We start from the raw sequence: 25021 nt of genomic DNA, 5'->3' as shown, positions 1-25021 counted from the left end.
ATTCCGGCAGAATTTCCACCGAGTTTTTTTTACATCATTTACCTTACTTAAATAGTTTGAACGTTAATGATCACAAACTCTATTAGGTTAATAATATTACATTTATTTGCTTGCTTGGCCGATTGCTGGCTGCTATTAATCGGCCGATAGTCGAGTGCCATTAATGGGCCGAGGTTATCATTCGACTATAAGCCGGTTTATCGGCCAATAAAAATTTCCATTGCTGAGCCATTAATCGAAATTCTTGGCCTAGTGATGGCCCGATCTAGGGCCGATTTCCAAACTTTGTACGGGGGATCAATTTTTATTGTTTTTAATACATAGTAAATATGAGTATGCACAGAAAAAAAAATTACTAGGGGCAAAAACTATTCACTCACCCCAAGAAATTTTTACTTGTCCCCAGAAATTTTTGTATTATGAATTAAAATCAAAAATATTTTTGGGAGAACGAAGGATGCGTTTGGGCAAAAATAAAATTTCATGGACAATTTAATTAAATTTTAATTGTATCAACTGAAATTTTATTGTTATCTGATGAGTTAAAGTTTGACTCGTTGATAATTCAAGACCAATAGCGCGCATATAAATTTAATAGTAACGATAAATAAATGGCTTTCTAACGGAGTTGGAATTAAGTCAGAAACTAATTTAGCAGAAACAAGACAACTTCGTCCCTAAGGAGTAAATTTATTACTTTTAATCCGATTATTTGTATTGGTCTGAAATTGATGTTTGGTCGCTGCTAAATAGGCATTGAAATTACGAGTTTTGATGCAGGTAAAAAAAGTTAAAATTTTTAAAAATTCACCATTCATTGAAAAGTTATCGTTAAAAAAATTTAATTAAGGGCTAGTATATTATATTTATTATTCAGTAAAAAATAAGACCACAATTAATTTATATTATAACTTTTTAATTAAATAACAAATTACTATCGACCAAAAATTCCAATAATCTGTCATAGGGATTTACTATAGAGAGTTCTCAAGTCAATGCCAAAGGAATTGGGTCAATTAATTTCGAATTATTGGGTTTATCTTGTCTACATACATCCTACAAATGGCGAAGGATATCAATTTCATTCCAAAATCTCATTGAAACAAGTCAACGCCATTAAAAAAAATCCCGTAGTAAACATACCAACTCATATTCATAAATATGTTCTCTATACACTGTTAGAAGTATTTATTTGAGCCAAATAAATATTTGTTAATAGTTAATAAATGATTTATTAAATGAGATTTATTTGGGCCAAATAAGCCATTTCTTAATAGTTAATAAATGGCTTATTTGAATAGAAAGAAATGACACGTGATGTTAATTAAGTAAGGTTATGACAAATAATTTATAGGACTGTTTAATTTTATTTTTTTAAAGAAAATAATGCACACAATTAATGTTAATTGAAGATAAAAATTATTATACAAAAGATATAAAAAAATGAAATATTATAATAAATTTTTACTAACAATCACACTCATTCCATTCAAAGTTATAACCTGAACTTCATGTGTCATTTCTTTCTATTCAAATAAGCCATTTATTAACTATTAAGAAATGGCTTATTTGGCTCAAATAAATCTCATTTAATAAATCATTTATTAACTATTAATAAATCTTATTTGGCTCAAATAAATACTTCTAACAGTGTACTCACAGAAAAAAATTTAGATCTCACAAGATCTTATGCAATCAACAAAGATCTAATTTTTTAAATTTAGATCTAGATTACTACCCGGAGAGAAATGTACTGTAAATATTCCTATTGCGATGAAAACAGTATTGGTGATGTACCTTAAACAGCCTAGTAATAATTCCTATGCGGTATAGTAATGAAAATTTGTGTGTTGATGGCGCTTCGAATGTACTGTGAAAATGTCTGTACGAGCACAGTAAATATTACTGTGCTGCTCTAGAGTATATGAACATTTAAAAAAGTATCCGTGTCTGTTGTGATAAGTTGTAAGTTTTATTTTATTGAGTAATAAATCATAATACTCGTAACCTAATAACTGTATTAATTTTAACTAAGAAATTAAAACATTAATTAAAAAAAAGGCAAGATATTTACAATCTCGTCAGGATATATAGATTTTAAAAAAATAACTCACAGTTATTTCGAATCACCTTTTTCACGAAATTTAATAAAAAAATCGTAGCCTTAAAAATTTGACATTTCGACTTATTATCTTGACATGAAGATTTTACTGAAATTTATTTAACGAATTTTGTTAAACAGAGAACGTAAAAAAACTATAAGTAATTTTTTCAAAATGTATATCCCGGTGAATTTATAATTATGTTTTTATTTTTTAAATTATTGCTCGATTTTTTTTTTTAATTAATAAATGAAGTTTCTAAAATAGTTATAATAATTCATGATCATTAAAAATTTTGAAAAAGTGAGGGGTATCGTCGAAGAATTGTCTTGAGTAATTCACCGCCATGGCTATGACTTATGACTGCTTAGCAGCGCTGGCGTCACTGCAGAGAGATATAGCAGCTACTCAGCACAGTAATTCTTACCGTGCTGTTTACGAAACTACTCTCATACAGGGACGGTAAATCTACATAAAGCAAAATAAACTTTACTTGAAAATAATATCTTGACAACACAGGAGCCCTTCCTATCCGTAACGTAAATCTCACCATACAATATAGTAAAATTTTAGATGCTTATTTTTTTCGTGGACTTAGTACTAGATAGCAAAGTAATATTTACTAAACTTTTTTATCGCAATAGGAGTATTTACGATACATTTCTCTCCGTGTACTAATAGATCTAGTGACATCTGCTCAGAGAGATTCCATTAGATCCAATTTTGTTTACCAGTTTCCAAAATTCCTTGAAAAATCGAAATTTTGTATTTTTACTTTTTCATAATTTTACAGTTTTTTTTTTTTATATGATATATAGATCACAGATCTATATATAGATCCAATTAATAAAAAATTAGATGTCTGATCTAAATTAGACTAGACCCAATTCCGAGCCTCTCGAGGACCAAATTTCGAAATTACGGGCTGTGTAATTTTTAATAATTAGAAATAATGAATAAATTTATAAATGATATCAATAAGTGTTTCATATATTGAGTAAATGAAGCTTAAGAAAATAAAAAAATTATATTTTATTAAAATACCATAAATATTTATAATCATATTTATGTTAAAGTAAATTACGTGGAGTAAAAATAATTTAAATGCTCGCTATTTGTTGATAAAACAACGACATAATAATTATCTGATCCAATTATATCTGAATCCGGTCTTATGTACGTCTCTGAGAATCCTAAAGGCGCCAGACAGTCAATGAAGAAACAATTCCCCATGCGTTTCAATAATGCCTTCAATTTTTTTCACTCACTGTACTGTGAAAGCTGCCAACATTTATTTTCTCTTTATTACATTTACCTTTTATTTATATACATTTATTTTTATTACTTTATATTTATACAAGACGTCGATAAAAAATATCGAAAAAAAATATATATTTAACCTCGATCTGTTAAGGCAAAAATAATTCTCCAGATTAAGAGAGTCTAGTAATTAAATTTTTTTTTTCTTTTATTTTAACGTCGACCAATTATCGCATCTCAGGAAATTGGACAGATATGCTGAGCTAGTAAAATTCAGAGGAGACTCGGTTTTATTTCCGAGGACCAGTTATCGTAAAATAGTTTTTCGAGTTTAGGCTCCTTCCTATTCTGCTTCTGCTGGGTTTGTAATACCGAGAAGATCCACCGAATCTCAGTAATTAGCTGATCCAATTATCGTGTCAGTTTATGAGAAAAGGATCCTCCCGATTCCCGGCGGTCGTCGAGTTCAAATTTATGGACTTTTTTTTATTTGCTACAACAAATTAACTCTAGTGTTTAATAAAATTCTCAGTCATTACTTTCTTTTAAAAAAATTTTCCTGTAATTTTTTTTTAACTCCTGATAATTAATTAATTAATTAATTAATTAATTAATTAATTGGAATTTTTGTCTGTAAAAATATTTGAAATTTTTCTAAAATTAATTTTTGCTATTTCGTATCGAAGGGGGAATGGATTCACTTGTAAGGGGGGAGGGGGTCAAGGGGTAAAATGAGTCGAGTCTCCCTTTTTAATGAATTATTTGAATATGAAAAAAAAAGTTTTGTATGAAAATTTGCACTCTTGCTCCAGTAGTCCATAAAATTTAAGTTTAAAATATAGTCCTTGAGGTGCATGAAAAAAAAGGTAAATAATATTTCATCTCATGTTTCACGAGTATAAAGAATGGAGAGACATTGCATGTCGGTACAAAACGATCAGGATCAAGTGTATACGTGAAACGCATTCTTTAAAGTATAGTAGCGAGAACGGACCAAGAGCAAGACCAAGACCAACAGCGAAAGGTACATGAGTATCACAAGAAGCGGGTGACCGTATGTTGGACGGGTCGAAGACCCCGTGGTTCCTAATGTGAAGGCATACGTCAAAGAAATATATTTCTTACTTTATTTCTGTTTTTTTTTTATTTATATATACGGACATAAATACATATATGTATTATTGCAATTGATCAGTAAGGAAAACTTTTATAGCTTATACACTCGTATATATTTATTTGTATAATATATATGTCTATATATATGGATTGTGTGAATAATGATCAAATCGAATCATTATAATTTTTTACTAATATTCAAAAAATTTATATATTTTCAAATTATGTATTTAAATTTATGTTTTGAACAAATTTTGAATATTAAATTATTGCCGCGTATGAAGCAAAATATATATAGGGAGGGAGGGGCAAAAGGGGGTACTTAAGGAAATACCAAGTTTTCGAGGACTCAAATACGCTAAATTTTTTTTTTTTAATGATTTTTAAAGTAGATAGAAAAAATTTTCAGTTACCGTTGAGAAAAATTTTTATTTTTGCCGGCAAAATGGGTACCCCCTAAAAAAGGTAGAAAAAATTATTTCTAGATTTTAAATGAATTTGATTAAGTTAAGTTTTTTTGTAATAAAGAAAAATTATATTTTACATGATTATTGGATACAAAAGAAGAAAAAGTTTGGATAGTTTTTATCATAAAACAAAAGTCATTAATATTTTTCAACTGAAAATTTATTTTGGAAAAAGTTTAACAAAAAAAATTCAAAATAACGCTCAATTAAATTTACAAAAGTGATTTTGGAATGTTTAAAAACCATTTAATATATAAAATTTTGGGGGTACCCCGTTTTGCCTATCCTACCCCCTTTTGCCCCCCCCCTCCTTTCCCTATACAAGGTGATCCAAAATTAGTTTTCCACCGATGAGAAAGGTCATTTCTGATTGGCCACTTTGAATATTTAATAACTCCTACAATATTCAAAATTAAGAAATGTTGTTCAGGAACTTTCTGCGCAGAATTAACTCCTCAATCTAAATTTCACCGATGTAAAACTATAATTCTGGATCACCCTGTATATATATTTTTTTTTAATAATTTACGGATACATGAAATTTTTTGAGTTACTAGAAAATTGAATTGATTCGATCCAAATTTTGAATCAAATATTAAATTTGATTGATAATTATGAATTATTTGGAAAACTCTATATATACATATATATAGATTGTACAAATAATGATCGAATCAAATCATTATAATTTCCTACTAATGTTCAAAAAATATATATATTTTCAAATGGTGTATTTAAAGTAATATTTGGACCAAATTTCGAAAATGATATTTTTACCGCAAACATAACAAATTATATATACATATATTTCTTTAATAATTTACGGATTCTTCAAATTTTTTGAGTTATTCGAATATTCAATTTATTCGATCCAAATTTCGAATCAAATTTTAAAATTCGATTAATAAATACGAATTATTTAAAACCCTCAAATATATATATATGTATATAGACATATATATTTAAGAGGCATTGTGATTGAGATGCCGGAGATTTTTTGTTCAATAAATGCCGAGACGAATGCAAGCAAGCAGATTTGTCGCGCCTTTAAAAGAAGCTCACGAAGTTTATACTTAGTAAAAAAAAAAAAAAAATTATTATTTTTTTTTTAATTACTCAAGGATAACTACATAAATTTTTTAAACAATACAAATATATAATGATTTATTACGAAATGTATGAAAAAAAAAAATACAAAAATTATTATATAAAAGTAAAAAAAATGAATTTCCGGCTGAAGGTGATCGAACCTCAAGGCCGTCGTATGAAAGGAAAAAATAATAAAAAATGAGGTTGAGTATGAGTAAGAGTGTCTATTGACACCTGTAGACTTTAGACAGGATAAACGAAGCATGTGACTGTAATCGGATGAGGAAGAGGGCTTTGGATGTTTAGTAGCGAGGTGAAAAAATAATAATGATAATGATGACGATGGCGGTTCTGGTGCCGCTGATGATGCTGATGATGACGATAATAATAATAATGACAAAGATGAAAATAAAATTAAGAATCCTGGTGAATGCAAAGAGGCGCGTGATCTTGAAGACGATCATTAGCGTCACGCACTACACACTATCCTCTACTCACTACTCACCAAGTGTTCTCTGTACGCTGACCATAGAGATGATAATGAATAAAAGAAGAAAAGAGTAAGGAAAAAAAAATGGGTTCGTATATTTTATAAAATAAAATATAATAAAATGTAATGGAATGAAATTAAATGGATAAAATGGATCAAGTGTAAAAAGAAATCGAGGTGGGAGAAATTCGAGGTTGCTGAACTAATACCGCAGGTATCACGCGATTTCAGTGCCCACCATTTTTTTTTAATTTTTTTTTTTTTCGTATTAATTAATGAGAATTGAGAGTGACATTTTTCGGTAATTACTTTGGGATTTTAATTTTAAAAGGGAAATTAAAATATTTTTACTGTGTCCGTATCGGATTTGTATGCAAGTATTAAAATTTAAAAATAATTTTCTCAAATGGGAATTAAAATTTATGAAATTTTGAAACATGGAATTTGGTAATTGCCACTTATATTTAACGAAAATTAAGATAACATTTTTTTTTCATTTTTGGGTAAAATGGGAAGTTCAATAAATTTCCAAAATCATTTTTTTTATTAATTTAAAATGCTGGTCTACACGTCAGTTCTTAATTTTAATATCATCTATGTCGCAATTTTAGAGCAGTAGTATAAAAAAAAATTTTGAATTCTTTTTTTCTTTAAAATTAATTACCGGCCACATTAGATTACTAAAAATTAATTTAGTTATAACGAGTACGCGATTAAGGGCTAAAAAAAAAATGACAAAAATTTTACCCACACATGAAATACATATTTAGAGAAATTTAACCGATACCCCATAAATTTTTAATTAAAAAACTAAACCATCTATATTAAAAAAAATCGGTCTATCGGTTGACCCTGTGGGCCAGCCCCGAAACTTCCCGCTTGAGCTTGAAAACATTATTGAGAATACATTTTCGAGCTCGAAAATACTTTTGTATGCCATTGTTTTGAAAAAAACCATTTCTTAGCATTTCTTTCTCTCACGATATCTCGCGAACGAATTAACCGATTTTGATGGTTGAGGCGGCAATCGACGTGTTTTATCAAGTTCTAAAGCTGATCAAATTTTAACATTGATTTATCCCGTAGTTTTTGAGAAATTTGAAAAAACCAAAAAAAAAATTTTTTGAATTCTTTCGTCAACGGTTTCTCTTGAACGGATGAATAACCGATTTTGATTTTTTTTGGTGGCATTCGACGCGGCTTACAAAGTTTTAGAGCTGGTTAGATTTTGGAATCAATCCATCGAGCAAATTAAAAGTTATCCAAATAAAACATTTTTGAAAAAATTTTATTCTTGAAATATCTCTGAACGCACCCTACCGATTAAGCTTAAATTTTTACAGCTCCAAGATATTAACAAGCCGCATCGAATGACACGTCAAAGATCAAAATCGGTTCATCCGTTCAAGAGTTATGAATTTTTACATACATACATACGTACGTACGTACACACATACATACACTCGGACATCATCGTGAAATTAGTCAGGATAGCTTCCTAGAACCTCAAAACGTCAAAATCTGATAGAAATTTGGTTTTTGCAAATCGGACCGAAACCAATAACTTCCCGAATTTTTGAAAATTTTCAATTTTCTTAGCGGGAAGTAAAAAATATGTATATGTATAAAGTAAACGGTCAATAGAATAAAGTGTAATAGATGTTAATCCTCCACTAAGGATCGTCTTAAATCAAAGCCCCATTGAACCCGAAAATTACCATTACACTTTCCACTATTGCCATTGTCCTCCATTAAGATCTTCACTACAACGATCAAAGATTAGTTACAAAGCTATCTTAAGCTTTACCACCCGGTCCTAGCCCACCCCGACCCAGATTGTCCTCTTCCCTTCTCTACTTAAAGACAATCACCTCATACTCAACTCCCAGCTTTTCTCTAAAAGCAAAGCAGGAAAAAATAAAAAGAAAAATTGCCAAGAACTAAATCAAATGTTTAGTTCGCAGCTCGCGTGTTCAAGATAAACGGCTTTGGTCGCCGATCGAACTCACCAGCAAACGACTTTTAGACTCCGGTCTCCGGGGATGGCGTCGTGATCAATGACTGCGTTACTTCACGTACCGATTTTTTGCCCAGCATACAGACCTGTAGGTCTTTTATTTTATTAGTCTTTTATTTATTTTGTTTAAACTAGCCTGCACTTTATTCTCGGGTCTCTGTACTCAATACTCAGTCTCAGTAAATTATATTTTTATTTTATAAGACTCCAGCTTTTGCTTCCATTCGATTCCTTTCTTATATTAGACTTCACTTACATGGTTCTCTAGTTTTATGTCTACTGCAGTTCCATGTCGCCGGCTTCTTCTTATTATTCGATGCAGTCGCGATTAATTTCTAGAAATCAGTTTTATTTTTTTTTTATTTTTTCTATCGATTCGATTTTTTTGAGAGATTACGCGGTAAATTTTCTGCACTCAATTATTTAAATAAATTATGCAATTTTTAATATTTTTTTTTTTGGCGGGAATTGAAAATGTTTTTCACTCTCAAGTGTTGGGAATAAAATAAAAAATTAAAAATATAATCGATGTGGGCATAAAATTGGTGGTTATGATTTTTTTACGATGGCAATATGTCTAAGAAGTTATAGCACAGGAAGAGAGGAGGAAGAGACGCTGATCTAAGAGTTGTGCCCGAGGTCAAAGAGGATTATCCCTTTGAATCACCGTGACAGGTTTAGAGATCGTTAAGATTACTTATTTAATACGTTTTTTTTTGCTCAAGCGGTTTGATTTTAATGCTGGGATTATTTTGTATTAAAAAGATGAATAATTATGTCGAGTTTGTTATCCATAGTCTAAATTCCGGCTTTCAAACTTTTGAAATTTCATTTTTTTTTTTATTTTTCGAGAGCTTGAAAAAGTGGAAATTTACTGGGGAGGTCCTGTGACAGAATAAAACTCAGAATTCAAAATATTTTCGGAAAATTCGAGGTCATAAGTTTTGAAACGAGATAATTTTGGAGTAAAATTTTTTTTCAAAATTAAAGATCGAGGTTTGAATCAAAATTTTGTATTTTTGCCCGAGAATTAATGAATTTAATTTTTCCAAAAAAATACTTTTAACATTCGAGGTCATAATTTTTGATACGAGATAATTTTGGAGTAAAATTTTTTTTCAAAATTAAAGATCGAGGTTTGAATCAAAATTTTGTATTTTTGCCCGAGAATTAATGAATTTAATTTTTCCAAAAAAATACTTTTAACATTCGAGGTCATAATTTTTGATACGAGATAATTTTGGAGTAAAATTTTTTTTCAAAATTAAAGATCGAGGTTTGAATCAAAATTTTGTATTTTTGCCCGAGAATTAATGAATTTAATTTTTCCAAAAAAATACTTTTAACATTCGAGGTCATAATTTTCAAAACGAAATAATTTTGGAGTAAAATTTTTTTTCAAAATTAAAGATCGAGGTTTGAATCAAAATTTTGTATTTTTGCCCGAGAATTAATGAATTTAATTTTTCCAAAAAAATACTTTTAACATTCGAGGTCATAATTTTCAAAACGAAATAATTTTGGAGTAAAATTTTTTTTCAAAATTGAAGATCGAGGTTTGAATCGAAATTTTGTATTTTTACCCGCGAATTAATTAATTTAATTTTTCCAAAAAAATTTTTCGAACATTCGAGGTCATAATTTTCAAAACGAAATAATTTTGGAGTAAAATTTTTTTTCAAAATTAAAGATCGAGGTTTGAATCGAAATTTTGTATTTTTACCCGCGAATTAATTAATTTAATTTTTCCAAAAAAATTTTTCGAACATTTGAGGTCATAATTTTCAAAACGAAATAATTTTGGAGTAAATTTTTTTTTCAAAATTACAGATCAAGCTTTGAATCAAAATTTACTTTTGTCCAAGAATTAAATAATTTAATTTTTCAAAAAAAGACGTAATTTTTCGCTCTAGCAAAATTTTGAAAATTTTTCAATGGAAATAAAAAATAAGAATAACATTAAAACATCCATCTAATTTTCAATTTAAATTAATAACTATTTTTTACTCGCGCCAAAAAAAAAAATTTTCTACTTCACTTAAAAAACAATAAATCAAATTTTAATTACCCCCATTAAGTTATTAACAAATATAATTTTTAAAAAAACCAGCTTCTGTAGCTCAGTTTCTTTAAAAAACTTCGTCCTTGTCAAGCAATCGCTTACCCTCCGGCAAAGCCATCAAACAAAAATTTATTTCAAACCTCCCTCTATTGACTTAAACTATTAACGCATGAAAAAAAAACCGTCAGTAAATTAAAAAAAATGAAAAACCCCAACCTACAGCACATCATAACTCGTCAATCTCTGCTCCATTCTCGCGGATATTGAAGCATAGACAGAAGTGCAAGCATCGACTTCTTAACTAAAAAACATTAAAATAAAACCAGTGCCCAGAGGGTCTTGCTGGATCAGGTTATGCTAACTGGGCCCGTATCCGACGCATACTTATATGCACCGACTGCCTCTGCAGAATCGTTCATTCGCTCCTTCACCGAAGGCTCCTTCAACTGAAGACTGAGAGAGACTGCGATAAAAAAATAAAAATAAAAACTGCACTATCTCGGGCATATAAGGGAGTCGGTTGCGTGCATAAAAACAAAAAAAAATTTTTAGTTTAAGAATAAGACCAAGATCAAGACGAAGAAGATGAACAAGAAAAAAGTAAAGATATAAAAGGAAGAGATGCCACTATATAAAAGATGTGAAAACGCCTAAAGGAAAGAATCAGATGAGAAATAAAGATGAATATATATGTATATATGTGTGTATGTATGTATGTGTGTGCAAAGATGCACTTGGAAAGTAAAGCAGAAGTAGAATAAACGGACGTCCTTGCGAATAAGGTATAAATCGGAGTTTCTCAAGAGCAAAAGTCTTCTCTTGGGGACTCTCTGCAGTTGAGATCAACAGAGAATAAGAAGAGAGAGCACATGATTGCTCATTCGATTCATCCTCTTTGCCTCCAGGACGTTAATGTATATAAGAGTTCTCTGTTGATGCTTTATCGCTCTTACTATATATATATATATATACTTCTATCTGGCCCCTTGAATTTAACGTGAGGACGACGACTCTTACACCAATTAGCTGTTGCCTTACTCAACTTGATACAAATTACCCGCCTCTTTTTTTTACTTTTTTCCCATTAAAATTGTTTTAAGAAAATTATTATTATCATTATCTGTATAATAATTGAGGAATAAGGAAAACTCAGGTGGCGTATCTGCGATACTGGAATAAATGTGAGGGTAAAAAAAATTTATTAATTAAAAAAAAGTTTTATTGTAATGGAAAAAATTTTTTAATTGGAAAAAAAAAATAGCGGGATGAGTCGACATAAATGAGTGTAAGTTATCCTTGGAATGTTATGCAAGGACGATTGAAAGGACGTTTCTTTCTATGTAACACTTTGAGATATTATGTATGTAAAAATATGTGTAATATCTAAATAATATATTTTTTATAGCAGTAAATATATATGTGTTTGTGGACATTCATAAAGATGCATATGTGGATGTGGATGTGGGCAATCAATAATCCTGACAAACAGCTTTTATTTATTTTTAAAATTTGAATAAAAAAATTTTTTTACCGTGAGTTTGTAACTTGATACTAACGCCATATTTTGTTGCTCACTCATCCGACCGTTGTTATCCAGCTTACGTGTGTAAACGTCATTACTTTTATATTTGTTTATTTTTTATCACTTCTATTTATTGTTTCTTTTTATTTAATTATCTGTGTAACAAAAAAATTTTTATTTCATCTCTCCGTGAAATTTCGTGTTTTAAAAAATATACACAATAATATACATCCTTATATATATATATATATATATATATATATATTTTTTTTTTTATTAAGTTTTTTAAAAAATATATGAAAAGAGCGCGAATTTTGATTCTAAGGTTGACAGTATCCGGGTAAAAAAATTTCAAGCCAACATAATAAATAAAATTTTGTCTCTAAATTGGGCCTTAAAAATTCTACAATAGACCGAGTTAATTATCGGCCAATTTTCGGTCTGTTTGTTAAGGATAATAAAATTTCGACTGAATTTGGGTCTCGTTGGATAAAATTCTATAGTTTCGGTGTGATTTCGGTCAAATATCTCTACCCGGGTGAATATTGATACGATTAATACACAGTTAGAAATTTTGTGTTAAATTCAACACAGATCGTGTGTTGCAAACGGTCTACACAAATTTTTGTATTAATTCAACACATTGTGTTTGTGTTGATCTTTAACACAAATTTTATGTTAAATAAAATTGAACACAGAAAATTTGTTCTTTCGACAGAAAATTTGTGTAAATTTAACACACTTTTCGTGTTAAAATCAACTAATAAACATAAGCACATAACCTAACCAACTCAAGTATACTGATCTACCCTTAGTAGAGCTTATGTCAATTTAGCGAACAATTGAACCAGGTCAAAAAGGTATAAAAGTTATCTAAATTTGATTGTAAAATGTATATATTTAATTGTAAATAAATTATAATCCAAATTTCCCTGCAGACAATGCTGCTACAATGCTTTGCTTGGTTATAGTAATGAAGAATCGCGCGGAAACGTTTAGTCAAACAACACAAATTTTGTGTTAATTTTCGAATAACACAAGAAATGTGTTACATTCTAGATTTTCCAATCATTTAACATAAAAAATCTGTTAAAGTAAAATAACACAAACGGTTTGTGTTTAATTAACAGATTTCTGTGTTAAAAATCAACACAAAAAATTTAACCAAATAATTTTTTAACGCAAATACACAAAATTTCTAACTGTGTACCTGACTAGAAATTTTTAAGTGCACCCACTAATGACCCAATTGACGCAGAAACGGGGCCCGATCAGGTAATTCCTTTAGGTCTCCAATTGGGTAAGACCTACGCACAGAAAAAACGGATATCTTGAGTCAAGAAAATATTTTTGAAGACAAACGTTTTCGGGAACCAAGTCAAGATTTTCTTGAGCCAAGAGAATTCGTCTTGGTTGGAGAAGATTTCTACTTTATCTGAGAAAATTTAGGTCTCCAAAAAAATTTTCTTGAATCAAGAATATTTACCTTCAATCGAGAATATTTTTTTTGTGTGCGTGTTCCCGAATGAACGATCTCTATTAAAAAAATCATATGACATGTGTCAAATTTCGCCGGAGATATTTTGTCTTGGGTATTTAGAAGTGTAACCAGATTTAGTAATGGACTGGCTGATATGAATGTTAACCACAAGTTTGTAAGCTCTTATGTATATCTAAAGTAATATTACGTTTCATTTCTATCTATCTTGTCAGGCAGATATACACCTATATATTTGATTGTACAGTTCGCGTACGTATACATTTGAGATTAGATGGAACCTCTCGGTTTTCAGTGAGCTGACGAGGCGTATCAAACTTCTGGGAAGCTTCTCTGGATTAGATTGGATACCACAGTCAGATACATGTATATACATATATATGATATGTTTATGTAGTCTAAAGAGGAATACAGCAGAGTGTAATATAACTTGTACACCGGTAAATATCAGTATATATATAACATAAAATACTATATCACCCAAGAAACCGTTGACTCAAAATAGTTACACTTTCAACAACAATCCGCTTATTTTAATCTTATCCAATGTTTAGTTTAAAAGTTTGTTTCACTCGAAATCTTTTGTATTTCATTCATATCTAGTAATTTAAGATAACAAATAAAAATACTACGTGATATACATTAAAATAATATTTATTTTTACGTTGATTCAACTTTATCGTGTGAAAAAATTTTGTGACTTCAAAATTTTTAATTCCGTTTATGTAATTAATGCTTCCTTGAGAATTCAGTTATCAAATTTTATTCTGATAAATTTATTATCATTTATCAAAAATCATACATTCAAATTTTATAAATTATACTTAATTAAGATAATTAGATTTTTTTTTCTTTAGCTTCAAGAAAAAATTTAGTGTTTTGTAACAACATAATTGTATATTACTATTATTAATTATAATTATATGCTAAAAAATATCAATATTAGTATAAGAATATATAGATGTATATATACATATATATTTATATATAAAAATTAAGATTAATTGATTTGATATTATTCTTGAGTATAATCGATATTATTGATAATATTATTAACCTATGAGTAATATACCTGCTAATATATATATATATATTTATATACATATATAAAAAATTAACTAGAATCTTTAGCATGCAATCGAGATAAGTCCCACGTGCAGTAATAAAATTTCAGAATTTCCTTACAAGTCGTTCTGCAAACTATATATATATATATTCATATATATGTGGTTCGTGTATGAGAATATTTTATAAAGTATAAAAAAAATTCACTATGATGAAATCCTTGACGTTAATTAGACCCGAAAGAACTCAATGTTGATGTCAAAGTATATAAAATAACTTGCGAGACATAAAAAAAAACTCGATTAATATTATTTTTAATTTTTTCGGCGAACTAATAATCAAACGCCCCTCTCAATATTTCTTATCTCGCATATTTTTTGTTCTTGTTCTTATTATCAACCGTTGCGGCCTACACGATCAAAGATATATTTTAATCTTACGTTGGCTGTCAATAACATGTTAACTTTGCTAACTTCAGTGCGCTGACATAACCTCTGAATTTTCGAATATCATGTACATTTTTTTTTTTTTTTTTTTTTTACGAAATCTTTTATTAGTTTGAATAAATCGACAAATTCTAGTTCAATTTGTCATAGAGACCCATCGGAAAATTTTCTTTGTCTTTAAAATTAATAATAGGCGGGAAAAAAAAATTTCCAATGCCAGACAAAAATAAAAATAAAGAAGCCTTTGGAAGTATTAATTAAATTTTTTTTTAATTGGTATTAAATAACACATAATTAAATTTACAAAGCTATTATCCAAGCTGTGAGTTTTGTCACGACAAAGAGCCTAATGTAACATCTTGAACATAGTCACCCAACTCAAAGCACGCATTTAAGACCACACTTACAGTCAACATATATATATAGATATATATATATATATATATATATATATATATACTGCAAGACCACCAAGGCAGGTATCTTAATACGGATAATTGCATTATACAAACTTGATCCTTATATTCCTCATCCCTTTTCGCGTTAATCCAACTCCGACCCACAAAAGCCCACGTCGAGTGACACCCTACAGTTGACACTTAATTTAAAACTCGAATTTTAAATGTAACATCACCGTATAATGATATTAGTACTGACCCGAAAACTCATAATTCGGATTTACGTAGATCTGAAATTTGGAATAGATCTCAGAAGATCTCTGATGATTTCGGCAGATCGTCAATGATTTTAGATCTATGATGATCTCTCCTGATCTTGGCAGATCTTCGATGATTTCGCAAGAATGGCGATGGAGATCTATTCAGATCTATGTAGATCGACAAGTTATAAGCACCAATTTTATTCATTGGGATTGCAGAGCTCACCGGAGATCTCTGACGATTTTCGTTAACTTTTGTAGATCTCTTGAAAAAAGGCCCTGGGAACTATGAGATCTTGATCTCCGTAGATCTACTAGGAGTACCGTAGATTTATTTTTTTGAAGAATCAGATCTTTATCGATCTAAAATTGAAAGATATCTAATGATCTCGAATCTGATTATTTTAGATCTATGGTGATCTCTCCTGATTTTAGCAGATCTTCGATGATTTTGCAATAATGGCAATGAAGATCTATTCAGATCTATGTAGATCGACAAGTTATAAGCACCAATTTTACTTATTAGGGTTGCAGAGCTCACCGGAGATCTCTGACGATTTCCGTCAACTTTCGTAGATCTCTTGAAAAAAGACCCTGGGAACTATGAGATCTTGATCTCCGTAGATCTACTAGGAGTACGGAAGATTTATTTTTTTAAAGAATCAGATCTTTATCGATCTAAAATTTGAAAGATCTCTAATGATCTCGAATCTGATTATTTTAGATCTATGGTGGTCTCTACTGATCTCAGCAGATCTTCAAAGATTTTCAAAAATTTTTATCGATCTAAAATTTAAAAGATCTCCACTGATCTCGAATCCGATGATTTCAGATCTATGATGATCTTAGCAGATCAGAGATTTGACAATAATGTCAATAGAGATCTATTTCAATGCAGATCTACGCAGAAAAATCATAAACGTCACTGTTTCTTACTGAAGACAGAGTAGAGGTTACCGGATATCTATAAAAATTTCCTTGAATTTCCCCAAATTTTCGTAGATCTCTTGAAAAAAATGAGCAACTATGAGATCTATTAGTAGTAACGTAGATCTAATTTTTCAAAAAATCAAATTTCCATAGATCTACTGTAGATCACCGTAGATCTAAATTATTTTTGCCAGAGAGCCATAATATATAATAAGAAATTTACCGAATCAACAGGTCGCGCAAAATTTCTCATTCTACTTTCACATTACATGGACCTCATTATTATTTGAAATAATGTTTATAATAAATACGGAGTACCAACGCATCATAAATTTAACGTGGGTGTATGGTCTCGTACTCCTACAATTCCAGTAAATTAATTTATTATTCTTACACTGCAGATTATTTTCGTCTCCTTATATAGCCGGCACCGGCTGAATTTAAATAAAAGTTTGTTAGCGGATTTCATATTTTAAAATTATTACGGCCAATTAAAATTTTCGAGGCCAGATTGCCCTCCATTTTTTTTTTCGTAAATAAGTAAATAATTTATTTAATTAATAAAGGTTGGAAAATTGAAAAGGAAGCGGCAGTGGATTATCGAGTCTTACTGGGAATAAATAAAAGTAGTATAGGAAAAATAAAAAAGCATCTCGTCAGTCATTAGCTGGCGAATTGAAACGTGCTACGCATGTAGGGAGGCTGTACGAGTGTACTCTGAGCACTGGCTGGTGCCTCTTTTTGCTGTAAATAAAATGTTTAATGTTCGCGATGATACTGCTCCGAGGATCGCTTCGTCTCGTTCGTCCTATACTATTATATATATATATGAGAACTTCTTATTCCTAAGCAGCTTCTTACGTTCGAAAAAGTCACGAGCAGATTCAAGACTCGGGTACTGTACTGAGTATATGGAGGATAACAAAATAAAATCGAAGGTTACTTTACGAGTTGGGTACTACTTCTTTCATGATACCTCGTTATGTTCGGCTTGTTGTATTATATATATATATATATATAGATATATATATCCTGTCTTTTTGTATATTATTTTTATGTACGTACATGTCTTGTGTCTTGTGTTATGTCTTATGGCCGCTGGTTTTTATCAGTAACAGTCTTCGTATTCGACTGCTTACCATTAGACCCTTTGGGGTATAAATTAAACAAGGGGTAATTTTAATAAGAAGAAATTTTTAACATAAATATTACTAGGAGTATATATGGAGGGGAGAGTCTCCACGGGAAATGAGACGCCATTTTTTAAGGAAGAAATTTTTGGTAAATGTATATCGGTAGTCTGTGGAAAAGGTTCAGGGTAAGATGGTCATCAGTAGTGCGACCACTTAAGAAATTTGGGTAAAAAAATTTTTATGGTTAGTAAAGTTGGAAATGCGGGTGAAAGAAGTAGAAAAAAACTTTGGAGAGGGGGAAAGTTAAAAATAATTGTTTTATAAATTAAATGAGAAATCCATATTCTTCCAGAAGACTTGTCTGATACCCCAGAGGCCTCCGAAGATCCAATGGATGTCTTAATTTTGGTTAGAATCGTCGTCAGAGACATCCTATAGAAATCCACCCATACGAAAATTTATAGAAAATCTAGACCCATGGCTCGGAGCTTAGAGAAAAAATTTTTTCTCTTCACTGTTGTGTGCTGGTGATCTTCGAGAAGACTTGTTTGATACCCTCGAGGCCTCCAAACATCCAACGGACATTTTAATTTTGGTCAGAATCGCCGTCTAAGAATTTCTATAGATAAGCTATCGGAAATCTAGACACACACACACACTTACGTCTATACTCTCTCAAAACAAATAAGTGAAAATCACTATTTGGCGGTGAATAGTCACTAATTGCTTGTGCAAAGTATACCACTATTTGAATTACTGATATACTAGCAAATAGTAAATAGTCACTAATTTCACTATTTCATATTTAAGAGAGTAGAAGTCCATCTATAAATGGTCAGACTAGCTTCGAGAGTCGAAAACCAATGAAAAGTCGGATCGAAACCAAAGCTTCTCTTTATTTGAAAATTTTCAATTTTTATAGCCGGAAGTTAAACAAAAATTTTCGGGTAAAATTTCTAAACAGTCGTACTATTTACGGTGACCAACTCACCCCATACTTTTTCTTCCGGCCGTAGATAAATATTTACAAATTTTTTTTTTAAAGTGTTTCATTTCGCACCACTCTTTCTAACATTTATATATATACATATATAAAAGTTTTGATGAAAGTATATAAATATTAAATATATATTTTTACAAATAAGGAATAGAGGTCCCAATGTACTTATTACGTAACACCAAAGGCCAAGGGTACAACGATAAACTCTCGGTTATATTTCTTTTGGTCGTAAATACAGTGGGCACTTGTGTCGTAAACTATAAATCATAATAAATTGAAAGTAATTTTAAAATCCTCTTATTCCTCGACTTAAAAATTTTTTTTCCCGCCATAAAAATAAAAAATTACTTATTAATAATTTAAAATAAATTAAATTTATCTACTAAGTAGGAAATTAATTGCTGGTTACTGTAATTATAGATTATATATTCAAATAAATATGTTAATTAATAATGATGATTAAATTCTCATGGTTGCAGATTTAGCAGAAAGAAGTAGTTTATTCCAAGAAGAAGGTGTAACAACTTATTCGCAATTATTATTTGACGTTGCCAGACAGCAAGTCGTCGTGGGAGCCAGGTAATTAACATAAATAATATTTAAACAATAAATAATCCATATTATTAATATTTATAATAATAATCAGTAAGTTCCCTAGATAATAAAAATATAAATACCCACAATATCTTTTATTAAAAACTCGTTTTTAATCAGATCAATTCCAATATCCATTATCATCGAGGCCATTCGACTTATCTATCAAATGCTTGCGATTTATTCAGCGATTAAACTACACAGGCTTCATTATATTGCGTTAATAAATATACGGTCTTATATACATTAACTTATGGAAATTAAATATATACATTTAGATATATCACAAATGAATGAGCTGACGTTTTACCAGGAAAATATTTTTGTGTAGGTATTTAGCTCACTTGTGAGTACGCTCACCAGCTTTAGTTGTTACACTACAGCACTGACGTTTAGACGTTGCTTAATGATACGTAATTGTTAGATTTATACCATGCGTTTGATCTTTACCGATTCTTTTATTAATTTTGTAATCTGAGAAATTTATGCCAGAGTGTAAAGAAAATTTGTATTTTAATATTTTGAGCTTCAATTTTTTTTTAACTCATGTGTATTTCAAATCAATAAAATTAGCAGTAATTTATTTAATTAAAAAAAAATGGATTTTTTTAAAATTACCGTGAGCTGGGATCGAACCGTCGACTTTACGTTGGCGCGTCATCAAGTAATTGAAGATTTTTATTATCGTTGTCGAAATTAGGACCATTGATTGAGAAATTGATTATTAGTATAAATATAAAGCTCTGATAATTAGTATAAGTATAAATTTTTGACCCTAGAGTAAGGGGAGGGGGGATAAATGGGTCCTATGAAATTAAAAAAAAAATTGTGCTTCTAATTTCGAATACAAGAGATTGGACAAAAAAATTAAATTTCGTAGTTCAATTTGGGGGGGGGGGGGATTGGCTCCATTTTGAATTTTTTTTGTTCATGGCTGAAAAATAATAAAAAATTGTTGAGCTTCAATTTTTTTTAACTCGTGTGTATTTCAAATAAATGAAATTGGCAGTAATTTATATAGTTAAGAAAAAAAAATGGATTTTTAAAAAATTACCATGAGCTGGGATCGAACCGTCGACTTAACGTTGGCGCGTCATCAAGTAATTGAAGATTTTTATTATCGTTGTAGAAACTAGGACCATTGATTGTGAAATTGATAATTAGTATAAATATAAAGCTCTGATAATTAGTATAAGTATAAATTTTTGACCCCAGAGTAAGGAGGGGGGGGGGGGTAATGGGCCCTATGAAATTAAAAAAAAAATTGTACATCTAATTTTGAATACAAGAGATTGGACAAAAAAATTAAATTCCGTAGTTCAATTTGGGGGGGAGGAGGGATTGGCTCCATTTTGAAATTTTTTTTGATCATGGCTGAAAAATAATGAAAAAATTGTTATTTTTTTTAGGCAGGGCCATTTTGTGAAAAATTTTGAATTCGGTTTTTTTAGTAAATTTTTTTTTTGAAAGCTTTGTATAAATTCTGTAGTTATATTTTGAATTTTCGGCTGATGAAATTTAAAAAAAAAAATAAAAAATGATGGAGTAACTTTAGGATATCACTTGATATCGTTTAAAATTGTTGTATTTAAGAATTTGATAAATCGTAAAGATTTCATGGAAGCTATAAATCTGCATTGCATCCGCCATTATCATCTATTCTTACAAGAGACGCACAGTCGCCGCGATCGCGATAAAACCTTATCGCCAAACGTTTTCTTCTCGTCGAAAAAAAGTCTGCGTAACAACAAACGCGAGATTAAAAATCATACCCGCATTTATTTATTTCTGATAAGTAGCTTGTAAGTACAAAAAAAATCTATCTGAGAATAATAAGAAAAACTGAATTGCAAAAAACGCGGAAATGAAAGATGGAGTTCGATGACGTAGAATATTTCTTGTACATCCGATTAGTTGTTTCTGGCATTAAGTCAAGAAGCCTCTTCTTTTAGTCTTTAAGTTTTCCACGGTACAGATTCTGTTAGCGAGTCTTAGTCTCAATCTTTTATTCCTTTTTCCGTGACTTGAATAGAATCCTCTGTAATTGGCAATTGCTTTAAAGCAACTTCGACTTTTATGTTAGAACATCGAGTACGCGGTGAAACGGGACAGGAAACAAGGAAAAAAACGCAAACGGAAAAATAAAACTTATAGAAAAAAAAAAAATTCGTGTCAGACAAAACACTCAATCTTTGTTTGTTTTCAGTTTTTTTTGTTTCTCTAGTTTGTTTGCTGGATTTGAGCCAAATTGGCTAACGCCGACACTTAATTTTTTAAATTTAAAGTGTTGTTTAAAAAAAGAAATAAATATCTCGTAAAATTTAAATTTCACAAATTTATTTATCCAATAAATCACTAAAAGATTTTATTCGGTTCCTCAAGTTGATAAATTACCGAAAAAAATTTTTTAATGGATTTTTAATTTAAAACATTTTTTTTTTTTTTTTTTTTTTTTGTAGCACTATAAATCGTATGGATTACGTGAATTTTCTTTGAGAAGATTCATATGACTACCGTAGACAATGGCACCCGACCGCGATATATAAGATTGCGTGGGCTGATGTTCTCCAAAGAGCCAAAAAAAAAAAAAAATAAGAGATGTAAGAATAAGTTGAGGCAAAATAAAGTCAGGAAAGAAGCTAAAGGAACGTTAAATTTAATTTACTGCGGCACGATGCCACATTGTGGGTACACTGTAGTATCAGAGATATATTGCTCAGAAGAACAATTCGCGATCGGGACATTTTTATGTGTATCGAAATTTTATGTAGAAAACTCGAACCGTGGATTCATAGATTTCGAGGTATTCTATACGACAGGCAATAAATGTCCCTAGTAATTAATTTTTATTTAAAAAATTTTAATGACAAGTAATCAAATGTACTTGTAGTGAAATAATTACATATATATACTAGTTAGCTAATTATCGATTTGATAAAGGGGTGACTGGGACACCCCCCTGTCGCTAATTATTTTCTGCAGCTTTTGAGCACTGAGTAAAAATTATTTTTTATCTCTAAAAAATTCATCGTAATTTCGACAAAATTAAAAAAAAAAATTTTCGGGCGCGACCCCCGCCAAAAAATTATTTAAAAAATTTTGTAAAAATGCAGTTGCATCTTCTAATTTTACTTGCATGGAATAAATCACTATCTCGCTTTTTATGACAAAATAAATTCATACTGTCGTGGTGGGGGGAGGGGGGGCCTTTCTCTAAAATTAATTTTTTTAGTCAAAATTTTTTATTGAAGAAAATTCGAAATTACGTCAAACTCAAAAATCTAGATTATGAAAAAAATTTTCAGAGACCCGTCTTGCCCCGGACTTTTCTACTGTGTTGTTTATTATAAAAAGTAAAATATATCGTCATAAAAAATTGTAACATTTTAGTTCATAAAACTGAGAAAATTATTAAACAATAAAATATATCAAGTACTAAAAAATTAATTACCCAGCGGGATAATTTAATGCTCGTTATGGGATTCTATAAAAAAGTACTTAAAATTAACTCTCATCTCTGGTTCAGTGGATTATAAAATAAAAAAAAAATTTATAGACATGTATAAGCCTATAAAAAATTTTTGAAAAATTATTAGTAACTTGGCCGCAATTATCACACTCTGATTCAGACGTACATAATTTAATTACTGTCAGTACTTACACAGTGACAGTCTGTTATCTTTTTATGTGGAATCCATAAAGATAATGCTCTGCAGTATAAATATACAATGAACATTATTCTGTCTTTAACTATGAGAATAATTGTCGGTAAATAGTTAGTAAATAATAAATATAGAATTTTCTGAGAAAAAGTAATGGGTGTATAAAGTATAGGTATATAAAATATGAAATATGATTGACAAGTATGAATTGAGTATATAAATTTTTGTTTATATACTTGTGTACATAATAGTCAATTATTTTGCGCGATATTATAAAAGGATTAAAGGTCAGGGAAAATATTACGGAGAGGTATAATAATGATTGAGAGAAAATAAAGACAAAAGGTGAGAGGATTTACGTCAGATAATGAGGAGATAATCCAATATGGTTGTTGCGTAGGTGTCATATTATCACGACTTATGTATATGGAGTGATCTTGAGGAAGTTGATACTAAATTTTATTTATTGCCTTTTTTTTTAAATTTATTTAGAAAGTTTTTGTCTTTATAAATAAATTATTTATCATATATTTATTTATAAATATGTATAGAAAAAACACAGAAAATAAAAATTTTTTGGTGCAAAAAATTTTCACTTATCCCCAGAAATTTTTTGTACTATAAATTGAAAAAAAAAAATTCTTGGGGTGAAAAAAAATTTTCTTGAGATAAGAAAATTTTTCTAGTCCTAAGAAATTCTTTTTTTTTTGTATGCACCGGTGTAAAAAAAAAAGTTCGAAAAAAGTTCGACATGTCGAGCTTCGAAATTTGATACAAAATCGAACTTTTTTTCGAACTTTTTCTAACTTTTGTAAAACATTATAAATTGCATTACAAACATGAAAAATCACACGGGACAAAGAAGATTGACATAAAAGTTCGGAATTCTCTACTTTTCGGGACGTGTCGCTAACAAAGGAAACTCACAATTAGGTATCAACATTTTCAGATCCTTTTTGATAATTTTGATTATACTTCAAAATTTTATTAGAACTTTAAATTTTCTATCGCTATCACAGAAATTTCATCAAATTTTTCGATAATTTTAAGTGTAGAAGTTCAAAAAAATTTGATATTTTCAGAACTTTTTCGAAAATTTTAGGTGTAGAAGTTCAAAAAAATTCGATATTTTCAGACCTTTTTTGATTATTTTTATCGCAGAAGTTTAAATATTTCAGAACTTTTTGGATGATTTTTATTAAAGAAGTTTTGAAAAAGTGTGTAATTTTTCCATAATTTTAAGTGTAGGAGTTCTAAAAAAGTTCGATATTTTCAGAACTTTTTCGATTATTTAAAATGTTGAAGTTTTATACCAATCCTCTTTGTCTTATGTGTTTTTTCATGTTTGTAATGCAATTTATGATGTTTTACAAAAGTTCGAAAAAAAGTTCGATTTTATATCAAATTTCGAAGTTCGACATGCCGAACTTTTTTCGAACTTTCTCGAACTTTTTTTTTTACACGGGTGCATACAAAAAAAAAAAAAAGAATTTATACATAATTTTGATAAAAAAATAAATGTATAAAATAATATATATGTTGACAATTATGACATATAAAGTAATAATAATATTTATATGGAAAAAAATGACGTTTAATGTTACAAAAAAAATCGCGGTAAAATTAAAAAAAAAAATTTGAGTCAAAATTAATTAGAATTTTGAAAAAAATTTGGACAAAAAAATAAATTTGAACTTGTCAATTTCAATGTTGGAAAAAAAGGTTACCGATGACCATTTTACGTGACAATAATATTGATGACCCATTTTGCCCCTTGACCTACAGACTGACTGGACAGTCATATAAATTTATTAACAAACAAGAATAAGTATTTACTCGTGTACATTGTAGATGAGTGTGATTGAATATAAACAACGGCAATGGAGAATGAGACAAAGTAGAATAATAAA

The 25021-nt window shown here is 29.5% G+C and overlaps 1 protein-coding gene across 1 annotated transcript in view; it reads left to right on the top strand.

Moving 5' to 3' along the window:
- Positions 1 to 25021, top strand: part of LOC130670766 (semaphorin-5A-like) — a 93140-nt gene that overhangs the window by 45966 nt on the left and 22153 nt on the right. Inside the window, exon 3 of the mRNA XM_057474267.1 lies at positions 19335 to 19434. Coding sequence (XP_057330250.1) covers positions 19335 to 19434 — 100 coding nt within the window. The remainder of the gene's footprint in view (positions 1 to 19334; positions 19435 to 25021) is intronic.

This window comes from Microplitis mediator, chromosome 7, assembly GCF_029852145.1.
Source record: "Microplitis mediator isolate UGA2020A chromosome 7, iyMicMedi2.1, whole genome shotgun sequence".
In the NCBI taxonomy this organism is placed as follows: domain Eukaryota; kingdom Metazoa; phylum Arthropoda; class Insecta; order Hymenoptera; family Braconidae; genus Microplitis; species Microplitis mediator.
The sequence above is the reverse complement of the archived record's forward strand: the minus strand, read 5'-3'. Positions and strand labels throughout refer to the sequence as shown.